Source organism: Rhinoraja longicauda, chromosome 25, assembly GCF_053455715.1.
Source record: "Rhinoraja longicauda isolate Sanriku21f chromosome 25, sRhiLon1.1, whole genome shotgun sequence".
NCBI classification, from domain to species: Eukaryota; Metazoa; Chordata; class Chondrichthyes; order Rajiformes; family Arhynchobatidae; genus Rhinoraja; species Rhinoraja longicauda.
Window position 1 is genome coordinate 426,953 of NC_135977.1, and position 12,490 is coordinate 439,442.

Genomic DNA, 12,490 nt, shown 5'->3' on the forward strand with positions numbered 1-12,490 from the left:
GTCTATCTCTGCCTTAAAAATGTCCATTGACTTGGCTGCCATAGCCTTTTGTGGCACAGAATCCCACAGATTCACCACCCTCTGACTAAAGAAATTCATCCTCATCTCCTTCTTATAGGAACATCCTTTAATTCTGAGGCTATGACCTCTAGTCCTAGACTCTCCCACTAGTGGAAACATCTTCTTCACATCCACTCTATCCAAGCCTTTAACTATCGGGTACGTTTCAATTAGGTCCCCCCTCATCTTTCTAAACTCCAGCGAGTACCGGCCCAGTGCCGACAAACGCTCATCATATGTTAACCTACTCATTCCAGGGATCATTCTTGTAAACCTCCTCTGGACCCTCTCCAGAGCCAGCACATAATTCCTCAGATATGGTGCCCAAAATTGCTCACAATACTCCAAATGTTGCCTGACCAGCGCCTTATAGAGCCACAGCACTACATCCCTGTTTTTGTATTCTAGCCCTCTCAAAATAAATGCTCGGATTTAATTTGCCTTCCTTACTACCGATTCGACCTGCGGATTAACTTTTCGGGGAATCCTGCACCAGCACTCCCAAGTCCCTTTGCACCTCCGATTTCTGATTCTCTCCCCATTTACAAAATTCCCAAAGGGCTGAAATGGCTGGGTTGGACCAAGCTATCCTAGCAACGCCACACGCACTCAGCTACACACATACCCCGCCACCCTCCCCTAGTCACAACCCCCCTCACATCCATCTCCGCTCCCCGAAACCCCGGTTCCAATTTCCCGATCCTCTCTCCCCTGTGCCCCCCTCCCTCCCCTGTGCCCCCTCTCTCCCCCCTGTGCCCCCCCTCTCCCCTGTGCCCCACTCTCCCCTGTGCCCCCCTCTCTCCCCCCTGTGCCCCCTCTCTCCCCCCTGTGCCCCCTCTTTCCCCCCTGTGGCCCCCTCTCTCCCCTGTGCCCCCCTCTCCCCTGTGCCCCCCTCTCTCCCCTGTGCCCCCCTCTCTCCCCCCTGTGCCCCCCTCTCCCCCCCTGTGCCCCCTCTCCCCCCCTCTCCCCTGTGGCCCCCCTCTCTCCCCTGTGGCCCCCCTCTCTCCCCTGTGCCCCCCTCTCTCCCCTGTGCCCCCCTCTCTCCCCTGTGGCCCCCCTCTCTCCCCCCTGTGCCCCCTCTCCCCCCCTCTCCCCTGTGGCCCCCCTCTCTCCCCTGTGGCCCCCCTCTCTCCCCTGTGCCCCGCTCTCTCCCCTGTGCCCCCCATTCTCACCCCTGTGCCCCCCTCTCCCCTGTGCCCCCCCTCTCCCGTGCCCCCCCTCTCCCCTGTGCCCCCCTCTCTCCCCCGTGCCCCCCCCTCTCCCCCGTGCCCCCCTCTCCCCCCCGTGCCCCCCCCTCTCCCCCCCGTGCCCCCCCCTCTCCCCTGTGCCCCCCCTCTCTCCCCTGTGCCCCCCTCTCCCCTGTGCCCCCCCCTCTCCCGTGCCCCCCCCTCTCCCCCGTGCCCCCCTCTCTCCCCCGTGCCCCCCCCTCTCCCCCGTGCCCCCCCCTCTCCCCCGTGCCCCCCCTCTCCCCTGTGCCCCCCCTCACTCCCCTGTGCCCCCCCCTCTCCCCTGTGCCCCCCCCCCTCTCCCCCGTGCCCCCCCTCTCCCCTGTGCCCCCCCTCTCCCCTGTGCCCCCCCCTCTCCCCTGTGCCCCCCCCTCTCCCCTGTGCCCCCCCCTCTCCCCCGTGCCCCCCCTCTCCCCTGTGCCCCCCCCTCTCTCCCCTGTGCCCCCCCTCTCCCCTGTGCCCCCCCCTCCCTCCCCTGTGCCCCCCCCTCTCCCCTGTGCCCCCCCCTCCCTCCCCTGTGCCCCCCCCTCCCTCCCCTGTGCCCCCCCCGTCCCCCCCCTCTCCCCTGTGCCCCCCCCTCTCCCCTGTGCCCCCCCCGTCCCCCCCCTCTCCCCTGTGCCCCCCCCCTCTCTCCCCTGTGCCCCCCTGTCCACCATCTTTCCCCCATTCCCCCCCTGCTCAGGTCTCCCCTCTACCCCTTGCCCCCATCTCTCTCTCTCTGGGCGGTGCGGGCCCCCTCGCCCCCACCCCCTTGCCCCCCTCTGTCTGTCTGTCTGTCTGTCTGTCTCCCACTGACCGGGGGCGGGGTCGGGGTCGGGGTCGGGGGGGCCCGGGCTCTGCGCCAGCGCGAGGCCACAGCAGAGCAGCAGTGCGGACACGGCCACGGCCATGGCGACGGGCCCCGCACCCCGCACCTACACGCCCGCCCATTGGCCAGCGCCAGCGCCAGCGCGCCACCAATCAGCGCGTTCGGTGGATGCCGGGGCTGGCGGCCCGTTGCCATGGCGCCGTCAGGGTGAGTGAGTCTGGCGGGGAGGGAGGGGCGCGGTGAGGGAGCGCCGCGGGTAAGGAGGGGCGCGGTGAGGGAGCGCCGCGGGGAGGGAGGGGCGGGGTGAGGGAGCGCCGCGGGGAGGGAGGGGCGGGGTGAGGGAGCGCCGGGGGTGAGGGAGGGGCGGGGGTGAGGGACCGCGGCGGTGAGGGAGGGGCGGGGGTGAGGGAGCGCCGCGCTGTGGGAGGGGCGGGGGTGAGGGAGCGCCGCGCTGTGGGAGGGGCGGGGGTGAGGGAGCGCCGCGCTGTGGGAGGGGCGGGGGTGAGGGAGGGAGGGGTGAGGGAGGGGCGGGGGTGAGGGAGCGCCGCGCTGTGGGAGGGGCGGGGGTGAGGGAGCGCCGCGCTGTGGGAGGGGCGGGGGTGAGGGAGGGAGGGGTGAGGGTGCGCTCTTTATACGGGACCAAATCTAGACTACTCTGTTTTCTGAACCACAAACTTCCCTTCCCTGGCCTGGCCTTCCCTGGCCTGGCCTTCCCTGGCCTGGCCTTCCCTTCCCTGGCCTTCCCTTCCCTGACCTGGCCTTCCCTGGCCTGGCCTTCCCTTCCCTGGCCTGACCTTCCCTGGCCTGGCCTTCCCTGGCCTGGCCTTCCCTGGCCTGGCCTTCCCTGGCCTGGCCTTCCCTGACCTGGCCTTCCCTGGCCTGGCCTTCCCTTCCCTGGCCTTCCCTTCCCTGGCCTGACCTTCCCTGGCCTTCCCTGGCCTGGCCTTCCCTTCCCTGGCCTGACCTTCCCTGGCCTTCCCTGGCCTGGCCTTCCCTTCCCTGGCCTGGCCTTCCCTTCCCTGACCTGGCCTTCCCTTCCCTGGCCTGGCCTTCCCTGGCCTGGCCTTCCCTGGCCTGGCCTTCCCTTCCCTGGCCTTCCCTTCCCTGACCTGGCCTTCCCTGGCCTGGCCTTCCCTGGCCTGGCCTTCCCTGGCCTGGCCTTCCCTTCCCTGGCCTTCCCTTCCCTGACCTGGCCTTCCCTGGCCTTCCCTTCCCTTCCCTGGCCTGACCTTCCCTGGCCTGGCCTTCCCTTCCCTGGCCTTCCCTTCCCTGACCTGGCCTTCCCTGGCCTGGCCTTCCCTTCCCTGACCTGGCCTTCCCTGGCCTGGCCTTCCCTTCCCTGGCCTGACCTTCCCTGGCCTGGCCTTCCCTTCCCTGGCCTGACCTTCCCTGGCCTTCCCTGGCCTGGCCTTCCCTTCCCTGGCCTGACCTTCCCTGGTCTTCCCTTGCCTGGCCTTCCCTTCCCAGGTCTTCCCTTGCCTGGCCTACCCTGGCCTGGCCTGGCCTTCCCTGGCCTTCCCTGGCCTGGCCTTCCCTGGCCTGGCCTTCCCTGGCCTTCCCTGGCCTGGCCTTCCCTGGCCTGGCCTTCCCTGGCCTGGCCTTCCCTGGCCTGGCCTTCCCTGGCCTTCCCTGGCCTGGCCTTCTCTGGCCTGGCCTTCCCTGGCCTGGCCTTCCGTTCCCTGGCCTGGCCTTCCCTGGCCTTCCCTTCCCTGGCCTTCCCTGGCCTGGCCTTCCCTTCCCTGGCCTGACCTTCCCTGGCCTTCCCTGGCCTGGCCTTCCCTTCCCTGGCTTGGCCTTCCCTGGCCATCCCTGACCTGGCCTTCCCTGGCCTTCCCTGACCTGGCCTTCCCTGGCCTGGCCTTTCCTTCCCTGGCCTGACCTTCCCTGGCCTTCCCTGGCCTGGCCTTCCCTTCCCTGGCCTGACCTTCCCTGGTCTTCCCTGGCCTGGCCTTCCCTTCCCTGGCCTGACCTTCCCTGGTTTTCCCTTGCCTGGCCTTCCCTTCCCAGGTCTTCCCTTGCCTGGCCTACCCTGGCCTGGCCTTCCCTGGCCTGGCCTTCCCTGGCCTTCCCTGGCCTGGCCTTCCCTGGCCTTCCCTGACCTGGCCTTCCCTGGCCTTCCCTGGCCTGGCTTTCCCTGGCCTGACCTTCGCTGGCCTGACCTTCGCTGGCCTGGCCTTCCCTTCCCTGGCCTTCCCCGGCCTGGCCTGGCCTGGCCTGGCCTTCCCTGGCCTGGCCTTGCCCGGCCTGGCGATGCAAAGCTCCTCACTGTAGAAACAAGGAACAGTAGATGCTGGTTTCCAATAAACTGACACAAGGTGCTGGAGTAACACAGCGGTGGGTGAGGGAGATGGTCAGGGACCGTCTCTAGTTGTTGGTAGGATCCTGCCCCCTACCTATTCTCACCGCCCTGTCCCCTCTCCCTACATTCCTTCCTCTGGCTTCACAATTTACGACTCTTCCATCCTTCTGTCTCACTCCTATGATTTTCTTTTTTTTACAATGTACTCTTTTATTGGCATTTCACAGCAAACACATTTCCATAAAACGGGTTTCAGGTATAATGCTATATGTATACATCATCCACTTATGTTTGTCTTGAATTGCCTCTTTTTGTGATTTGTACAAAACAAATATAGAAACAGAAACACAATAAAAACTAAATAAAATGAGTTCTAAATAAAGACTTATCTCCTTTTTAATTTGTTCCTTAAAGTTAAGATCATTGAGTAGGCTCGAGTTCAGTTTCCATGTGGCATTTTTTGGGCGTAGGTCTAAATCAACAGACAAATAAATAGGTGCATGGTCACTTAAGTCTATTGTTCCAATTCTATAGGTGTGTATTTTATCTTTATCCTTTCCAAATGTTATAAAATAGTCTATTCTTGTGTATAAAGAATGTGGGGCCGAGTAATGGGTATAATCCCTTCTATTAGGGAAAAGGTTCTGCGATATATCAATTAAACCGACCTCTTTAAGAAGATTTTTGACTTTCTTACGTAGAGACTTTATATCATGAGTTTTTCTACTGGACGAGTCCAGTTCTGGTTGCAAATGTATATTTAGGTTTCCCCCACAAATAAGAAGGCCTTCCGTTTCCATTATCATGATATTAATAATTATCTGGAAGAAATTAAAATCACTTCCAGGGAGTGCATATACATTCAGCAACGTAACTTGATTCCCATCTATATTCCCCCTTACTAAAATATATCTACCCTCCTTATCACTCATTTCAAATACTTTCTCAAAATTTAACTTGCTTGAGATGAGAGTAGCGACTCCTCTCCTACGTCCCGATATTTATGAGGAGAAAACGGTTAGTGAAACCCATTCTTTTAAGTTTTTCGTGTTCTTTGTCGTTTAGATGGGTTTCCTGTAAGTATACTATATGGGCTTGTTGTTTCCTCATTTTAGTTAGAATTTTACTGCGTTTGATTGGGTTTAACAGTCCATTCACAGTAAAAGAGATGAATTTTACCTTGCCATTAGCATTTGTATTTGACTTTCTGTATATCAATAACATGGTGAAATAAGACATAACAGGTCTACTCCCTAAACAGACAAGAACAAAAAAACGTACGAAAAGACAAAAGTGTGATTCCAAGGTAGGTAAAATAAGACATAACAATAACATTGTGAGATAAGACATATCAAATCTGCTCCCTGAACAGACAAGAACAAAAAAACATATGAAAAAACAAAGACGTGATACCAAGGTAGGGGTCTCCTGTGGGTGACCCTGGGCTGGGCTTGAGGAAGAGCTTAGTTGTGGGGGATAGTCTCTCTCATCTGTGAGCTGACGGGGCCCACTGCAGCATCCAAAAAGAAAAAACAAACTCCGTCCACATTCCTCCTCTGTAATTTTTCTTCATTTAAATAAGGGAAAACAGTTGAACGTAACAGATGAAATAAAGCACCATCGACTTTTGAGTTCAGTTTCCCTCTCCTACATTTTTAAAGTTAGTTATACCTTAAAGCTATTCTAAAGATGGAGGCTGTCTTCTGAAGACCCGTAGTCTCTCCACGATGTCCTTCTCCTGCTCCTCAGCCGTCCCCTGTGGTCTTAATCTTCCCATCATCTCCCACGCAGTGCGGGACCGTTGCTCGACCAGGCTCTCTTTCGATGTGGTTACTCTGCCGGGCAGTCCTCTGTTCCTCATGTCGGTGGTCGCCTCATCCACCGTCTGGTACAGCCGTGTCTCGTCATCGTAGAATACTTGTAACTTGGCGGGGAACGGAGTCTGGAAGCGGATCTTATTCTGCTTTAACACGCGCTTTGCCTCAGAATATTCTTTTCGCTTCTGTAGCACTGCTGGAGCATAGTCTTGATCGAAGTATATTAGTCTCCCGTTCAAAAACACTTGTTTCTTTCCCCAAGCCTTGCGCAAAATCTCCCCTTTCATTTTGTAGCGGAGAAATCTGATTATTGTGGATCGTGGTTCATCTCCTGGGTCTCCAGGGGGTTTGGGGGCAAGCGATCGGTGCACTCTCTCAATGTGGAACTCCATGGTGGGTGGAAGTTCGAGTGTGTCCCGCAGTAGCCTATCCACAAAGTCCAGCATAGACGACCCCTCAGCTCCTTCGGGAACATTATATATCCCTATATTCTCCCGTCTGGATCGCCCTTCTTGGGCATGTAGCTTGTTTTCTTGCTGGTTTATCGCTTTTATCATCTTAACCAGCACCTGCTCCACATTTAACGCACGGTCTTCCACCCTTCGAGCCGTGTCTCCGCCACCGCTATTTTTGATTAACATTGGTAAGTTCGTCTTTAATACCTCCTTCCTAAAAGAAAGTCCTTTAATTCTAAGGCTATGGCCTCTAGTCCTGGACTCTCCCACTAGTGGAAACATCCTCTGCACATCCACTCAATCCAAGCCTTTCACTATTCGGTAAGCTTCAATGAGGTCCCCCCTCAAATCACACTATAAATAAGCACAATCATAGATAAGTACAAAAGTGCAACAATTGTGGTGAAATATTTGGACCAGTGATTGTAATTCTATTGGTTTTAAAGTATTGATGGGGAAGGATAGGACTGGCCCACATGTTATGGTCCTTTTATCAGAGTTAGGGTTCGTGTTAAGGTCCTTGCATCAGGGTTAGGGTTAAGGTCCTAACTTGGGGCGTCTAGATTTGGAGGCAATAAGTGGGAACTTGCAGAGGTTGGGTGAGTAGCTTACAACATTGAATTCCCCAGTTTTAGGTCACCTCTAACCTCGAGGTGGCAGGGGAAGAGAAAGACATTCTGGCCTTCCATCACAGTGAGGAGGTGACTGGAGGAGACTCAATGTGATGGATGTTTCTTTTTGTTTTGTGTTGGTTTATGATTGTGTGTTATTGCATATTTTTATTGCTTATTTTTATTGGCCTTATTGTTGGACTGTGGGTAATCATTCATTTCACTGCACATTTATGTGTATGTGACAAATAAATTGACTATTGACTATTGAACCCTGGGTGACAAATCATTTTGAGGCTCTGGTCAGATAAAAACAAGCAGCCATAGCGCCAACAAATCCCTCCTCTGGTATCAAGAGGACTCTTAGGAAGACAATCGGGAGGCAAAAAGAGAACAAGAAATGGAGCTGCAGATGCTGGTTTTGTACCAAAGGTAGACACAGAGTGCTGGAGTAACTCAGCGGGTCAGGCAGCATCTGTGGAGAACATGGATAGGTGACGTTTCGGGTCGGGAGGGTGCGAAGAAGGGTCTCAACCCGAAACATCACCCATTCCTTCTCTCCAGAGATGCTGCCTGGCCCGCTAAGTTACTCCAGCGCGTGTGTGCCTGTCTTCAGTCTGCAAATGGGAGACTCACATCACAGAGGGATTTGGATGAAAGATGCTGATGCAGGAAATCAAATATAAACAGAAAGCACTCAGCAGCCGGGGCTGCATCGTTTCAGGTCGTCGACAACTCGCCAGGAGGAGTTTAGATCATATCTCTTGGTTAAAAACCCGGAGATCCGGTTATTGAGTAACTTGGTGAAAGATTTGGCCGCGTTCATCAACCCCTGCCGGGAATCGGCTGCGTGTCGAATCCATCAAAGGTCTCCCCTCCCTTCATAGCCCCTCTCCACCCCTCCCTGCCCCCCCTCCCCACCCCCCCTCACCCCTCCCCTCCACACCCCTCATAGCCCCTCCGCACCCCACCCCTCCCCACCCCTCATAGCCCCTCCGCACCCCACCCCTCCCCACCCCTCCCCACCCCTCATAGCCCCTCCGCACCCACCCCTCCCCACCCCTCATAGCCCCTCCGCACCCCACCCCTCCCTCCCCTCCCCACCCCTCCCCACCCCACCCCTCCCCACCACTCCCCTCCGCACCCCACCCCTCCCCTCCCCTCCCCACCCCACCCCTCCCCACCCATCCCCACCCCTCCCCTCCCCACCCCTCCCCACCCCTCATAGCCCCTCCGCACCCCACCCTTCCCCTCCCCACCCTTCCCCTCCCCACCCCTCCCCACCCCTCATAGCCCCTCCGCACCCCACCCCTCCCACCCCTCCCCACCCCATCCCTCCCCTCCCCACCCCTCATAGCCCCTCCGCACCCCACCCCTCCCCTCCCCACCCCTCCCCACCCCTCCCCACCCCTCCCCACCCCTCATAGCCCCTCCGCACCCCTCCCCTCCCCACCCTCCCCACCCCACCCCTCCCCACCCCTCATAGCCCCTCCGCACCCCACCCCTCCCCACCCCACCCCTCCCCACCCCTCCTCACCCCACCCCACCCCTCCCCACTCCTCATAGCCCCTCATAGCCCCTCCGCACCCCACCCCTCCCCTCCCCACCCCACCCCACCCCTCATAGCCCCTCATAGCCCTTCCCCACCCCACCCCACCCCTCCCCTCCCCACCCCTCCCCACCCCCACTCACCCCTCCCCTCCCCACCCCTCATAGCCCCTCCGCACCCCACCCCACCCCTCATAGCCCCTCATAGCCCCTCCCCACCCCACCCCACCCCTCCCCTCCCCACCCCTCCCCACCCCCCATTGCCCCTCATAGCCCCTCCCCACCCGACCCCTCCCCTCCCCACCCGACCCCTCCCCACCCCACCCACCCCTCCCCACCCCTCCCCACCCGACCCCTCATAGCCCCTCCCCTCCCCACCCCTCCCCACCCCTCCCCACCCCTCCCCTCATAGCCCCTCCGCTCCCCACCCCTCATAGCCCCTCCGCACCCCACCCCTCCCCAGCCCTCCGCACCCCACCCCTCCCCAGCCCTCCCCTCCCTCCCTCCCTCCCTCCTCCCCACCCCTCCCCACCCCTCCCTTCCCCTCCCCTCCCCTCCCCACCCCACCCCTCCCCACCCCTCCCCTCCCCACCCCTCCCCTCCCCCTCCCCTCCCCACCCCTCCCCTCCCCTCCCCTCCCCTCCCCACCCCTCCCCACCCCTCCCCTCCCCTCCCCTCCCCACCCCTCCCCTCCCCTCCCCTCCCCACCCCTCATAGCCCCTCCCCACCCCTCCCCTCCCCTCCCCTCCCTCGCTACTGGCGGCCCTTCCTCAGAGGGCGGCCTGGTGCCAGAGTTATTGTGTAGGAAGGAAGATAAACACTAAAGACAAGTAGCCACCCTCTGTCTATCCAGAGTTCCTGTGGTCGCGGTGGTGACCAAACCGCGCTCACTGATCCGGCCCCGCTGACCAGCCGGCAACAAGACGGACAAGCTGTTACTTGTTAATCCCTCGGCTAATGTTTAACACCCATAAAACACGAGGAATGCCACGGACCAGTGACTTGTGAGTGAGCGGGTCCCAGCCACAGTCGCGTTGCTCTTCATCCATTGCTATCTGTGCCAATGGCCAGTGCTTGGGGCCGCTGTCCGGGGCCGCGGCCACCGGCGACCAAGCTGGGTCTGTCCATGGCCTTCCTTCGCAAGAACGACCCCGTCTACTCGCTCTGCGCCGCCGACATCATGGCAGCTCCCAAGTCCCTTCACAACCAGTTCATCAGAGACCAGAGGACGCTGATGGAGGTACTTGCATTTCTTCTAGATGTCGGGAACTCCCAGTCTCACGTTCAACACTTTCCGTCTCCGGGCGAAGCCAGACGCAAAGTTCTGGAGTAACTCAGCGGGACACGCACCATCTCTGCAGGGAAGGAATGGGCGACGTTTCGCGTGGAGATTCTTGTCTGCAGAGATGCCGCCTGTCCCGCTGAGTTACTCCAGCACTTTGAGTCCATCTTCGGTGTAAACCAGCATCTTTACGAGGATGTTGCCAGGATTAGAGGGTGTGAGCTTGCTTGTATAGGGAGAGGCTGTACAGGCTGGGACTCTATCCCTTGGAGCGCAGGAGGATGAGAGTTGATCTATAGAGGTGTTTAAAATCAAGGGAGGAATAGATCGGGTAGATGTACAGAGTCTCTTGCCCAGAGTAGGGGAATCGAGGACCAGAGGACATAGGTTTAAGGTGAGGGGGAAAAGATTTAATAGGAATCCAATGGGTAACGTTTTCACACAAAGGGTGGTGGGTGTATGGAACGAGCTGCCGGAGGAGGTAGTTGAGGCTGGGACTATCCCAATGTTTAAGAAACAGTTAGGCAGGTACATGGATAGGACTGGTTTGGAGGGATATGGACCAAACATGGGCAGGTGGCACTAGTGTAGCTGGAGCATGTTGGCCGGTGTGGGCAGGTTGGGCTGTTTCCACACTGTATCACTCTGTGTCAAGGGGTCCCAACCTGGGGCAGATTTGTACATATTGACTGACTGTGTTTGGTTCTGGTGTACCGGCATCTGTTCATCATTAGTTGTTCATAAATAAGTGAAGTAACATGTTATGTGCTCTTGTTATGTGAACTTAAAATAATAATAATGTTAAAAACAGTATTTTAAAATGTCCCCTTTGTCGGTTGCTTTATTGGCCGCCCCACCCCCAACGCGGCTCTTGGGGGGGGGGGGGAGTGAGGGAGCGCGGCTCGGGAGGAGAGGAGGGAGCGCGGCTCTGTCTGTCTGTCCAACCGATGTCCAGGCTCTGAACAAGTCAGGGCGCAGCAGGTCGGGAAGCCTCTGGCGGGAGAGAAGCAGAGCACAGATTTCCTGTCCGACCTGCATTCTGTGCTTCATTATCCCACGGCCGAGGAGCAGGTGCTGAGTGAGGGGGTATTTTGTTCTCTATTCCAGAACCTGCAGCGACTGGAGAATCAGAAGGTGACGCGGCTGCGGCAGCTGAAGGAAGAGAGGCGGCACTTTGCTCTTGTCATGAGGAGGAGACTGGCTCCCTCTCGGCCAAACACAAACCGTCCTTCACAAACATCGCCCTGGGCAACTCGCCCTGGCATCAACCTCCCACCCCCCACTGGGGCCAACGGTAGAGGATCACAGCCCCCCATCCAGTGTCTGCCCCAGGGCCGGGCCGTCACCCACCCTCAACCCAGACTACCACAGGTTGGTGGAAATCTGCATTGGAGCAACAATATTCATCACTCCCAGGCTCTCTTGTAAACCTGGCACTTGTACAGCCCCACAACCCCTCCTGCCCTCCCTCACCCCCTCCCTCCCTCCCTCACCCCCTCCCTCCCGCCCTCACCCATCCTCCCACAACCTTCACCCGCCCTCCTACACCCCCCTCCCCACACAGTCGCAGTCCAACATCCCTCATCCTGCACTATTCCACACCCTGTATCCACTCCCACACCCGTCCCACATCCAGCACCGTCCCAGGCAGTAAATGGGACTTGCTCGGGGAGACAACATAGATGGCATGGGCAAGTTGGGCCGAAGGGCCTGTTTCTGAGCTGCATAGTTGTCCGACCTTGGCTTGAATGGAATTATATCCATATCAAAACTGCACAATAACTTGGTCTGGTCTCTCCGGCATCTCACTTATTGAAAGACATTACTACTTTGGTACTTCATTACTTTTGCAATACACAAAAATAAAAACTTGCTGATTCTGGAAGTCTGAATTTTAAAATAGAAAGTTGCAGAAACACTCAGTGGGTGTTTGCTCTTACTTATCCGCGGGACTGTTAAATATCCGCGGGACTGTTACCCTTTCACTGAACTCTGAAATAAACCACTTTCTCTTTTACTCTTTTACTTCAGGTTTCAAGCAATGACTTTTCTGAGCTGGCAGCCAGAAACACCTGCACTGTTCCTGCAAGAAGCCTTCGAGGCGAGCACGCTCTCTCCCCAATCACCTGTCACCCCCAGGCTTTGAAGGTTAACATAAACCAGTAGAAGCTTCTTTCAGTAAAGAGCCCCTGGTCTGGCGTGGAAATGTTTGGGTTCTTGCCCTTTGTGGTTATTGCCAAACTCTGAAGGATCGTCTGTAAAGTTCCAGGAACCCAATGTTAATCTCCACTGTCTCTGACATTGGTGTGGCCTGTATATTAACCACTGATTACTGCATCAGATTAGTAAATAATAAATACAACTCTTCACCAAATGAATGCAGT

At 57.9% G+C, this 12,490-nt stretch overlaps 2 protein-coding genes across 4 annotated transcripts in view; one reads left to right on the forward strand and one right to left on the reverse strand.

The window, feature by feature from the left end:
• The window catches only part of tctn2 (tectonic family member 2), a 29,678-nt gene extending 27,469 nt beyond the window's left edge, over positions 1 to 2,209 (reverse strand). Inside the window, exon 1 of the mRNA XM_078421526.1 lies at positions 2,083 to 2,209. Coding sequence (XP_078277652.1) covers positions 2,083 to 2,176 — 94 coding nt within the window. The 5' untranslated portion in view covers positions 2,177 to 2,209. The remainder of the gene's footprint in view (positions 1 to 2,082) is intronic.
• On the forward strand, positions 2,145 to 12,435 carry LOC144605885 (uncharacterized). 3 transcript variants are annotated; one of them, XM_078421529.1, is made up of 4 exons: positions 2,145 to 2,301; positions 5,655 to 5,699; positions 11,214 to 11,477; positions 12,138 to 12,435. In XM_078421529.1, the coding sequence occupies exons 1-4, from the start codon at positions 2,263 to 2,265 to the stop codon at positions 12,270 to 12,272; spliced, it is 483 nt and encodes a 160-aa protein (XP_078277655.1). In that variant the 5' UTR covers positions 2,145 to 2,262; the 3' UTR covers positions 12,273 to 12,435. The 3 variants fall into 3 exon arrangements, with proteins under 3 accessions (XP_078277655.1, XP_078277656.1, XP_078277654.1); XM_078421530.1 differs by lacking the exon at positions 5,655 to 5,699; XM_078421528.1 differs by lacking the exons at positions 2,145 to 2,301; positions 5,655 to 5,699 and adding an exon at positions 9,612 to 10,064.
• Positions 12,436 to 12,490: the final 55 nt, after the last annotated feature.

Excerpts from the sequence above, each read along its gene's own strand:
- LOC144605885 (XM_078421528.1), top strand. The coding sequence starts at position 9,888 with ATGGCCAGTGCTTGGGGCCGCTGTCCGGGGCCGCGGCCACCGGCGACC. Across the intron at positions 10,065-11,213 it reads ACCAGAGGACGCTGATGGAG|AACCTGCAGCGACTGGAGAA; the intron begins GTACTTGCATTT and ends TCTCTATTCCAG. Across the intron at positions 11,478-12,137 it reads CTCAACCCAGACTACCACAG|GTTTCAAGCAATGACTTTTC; the intron begins GTTGGTGGAAAT and ends CTTTTACTTCAG.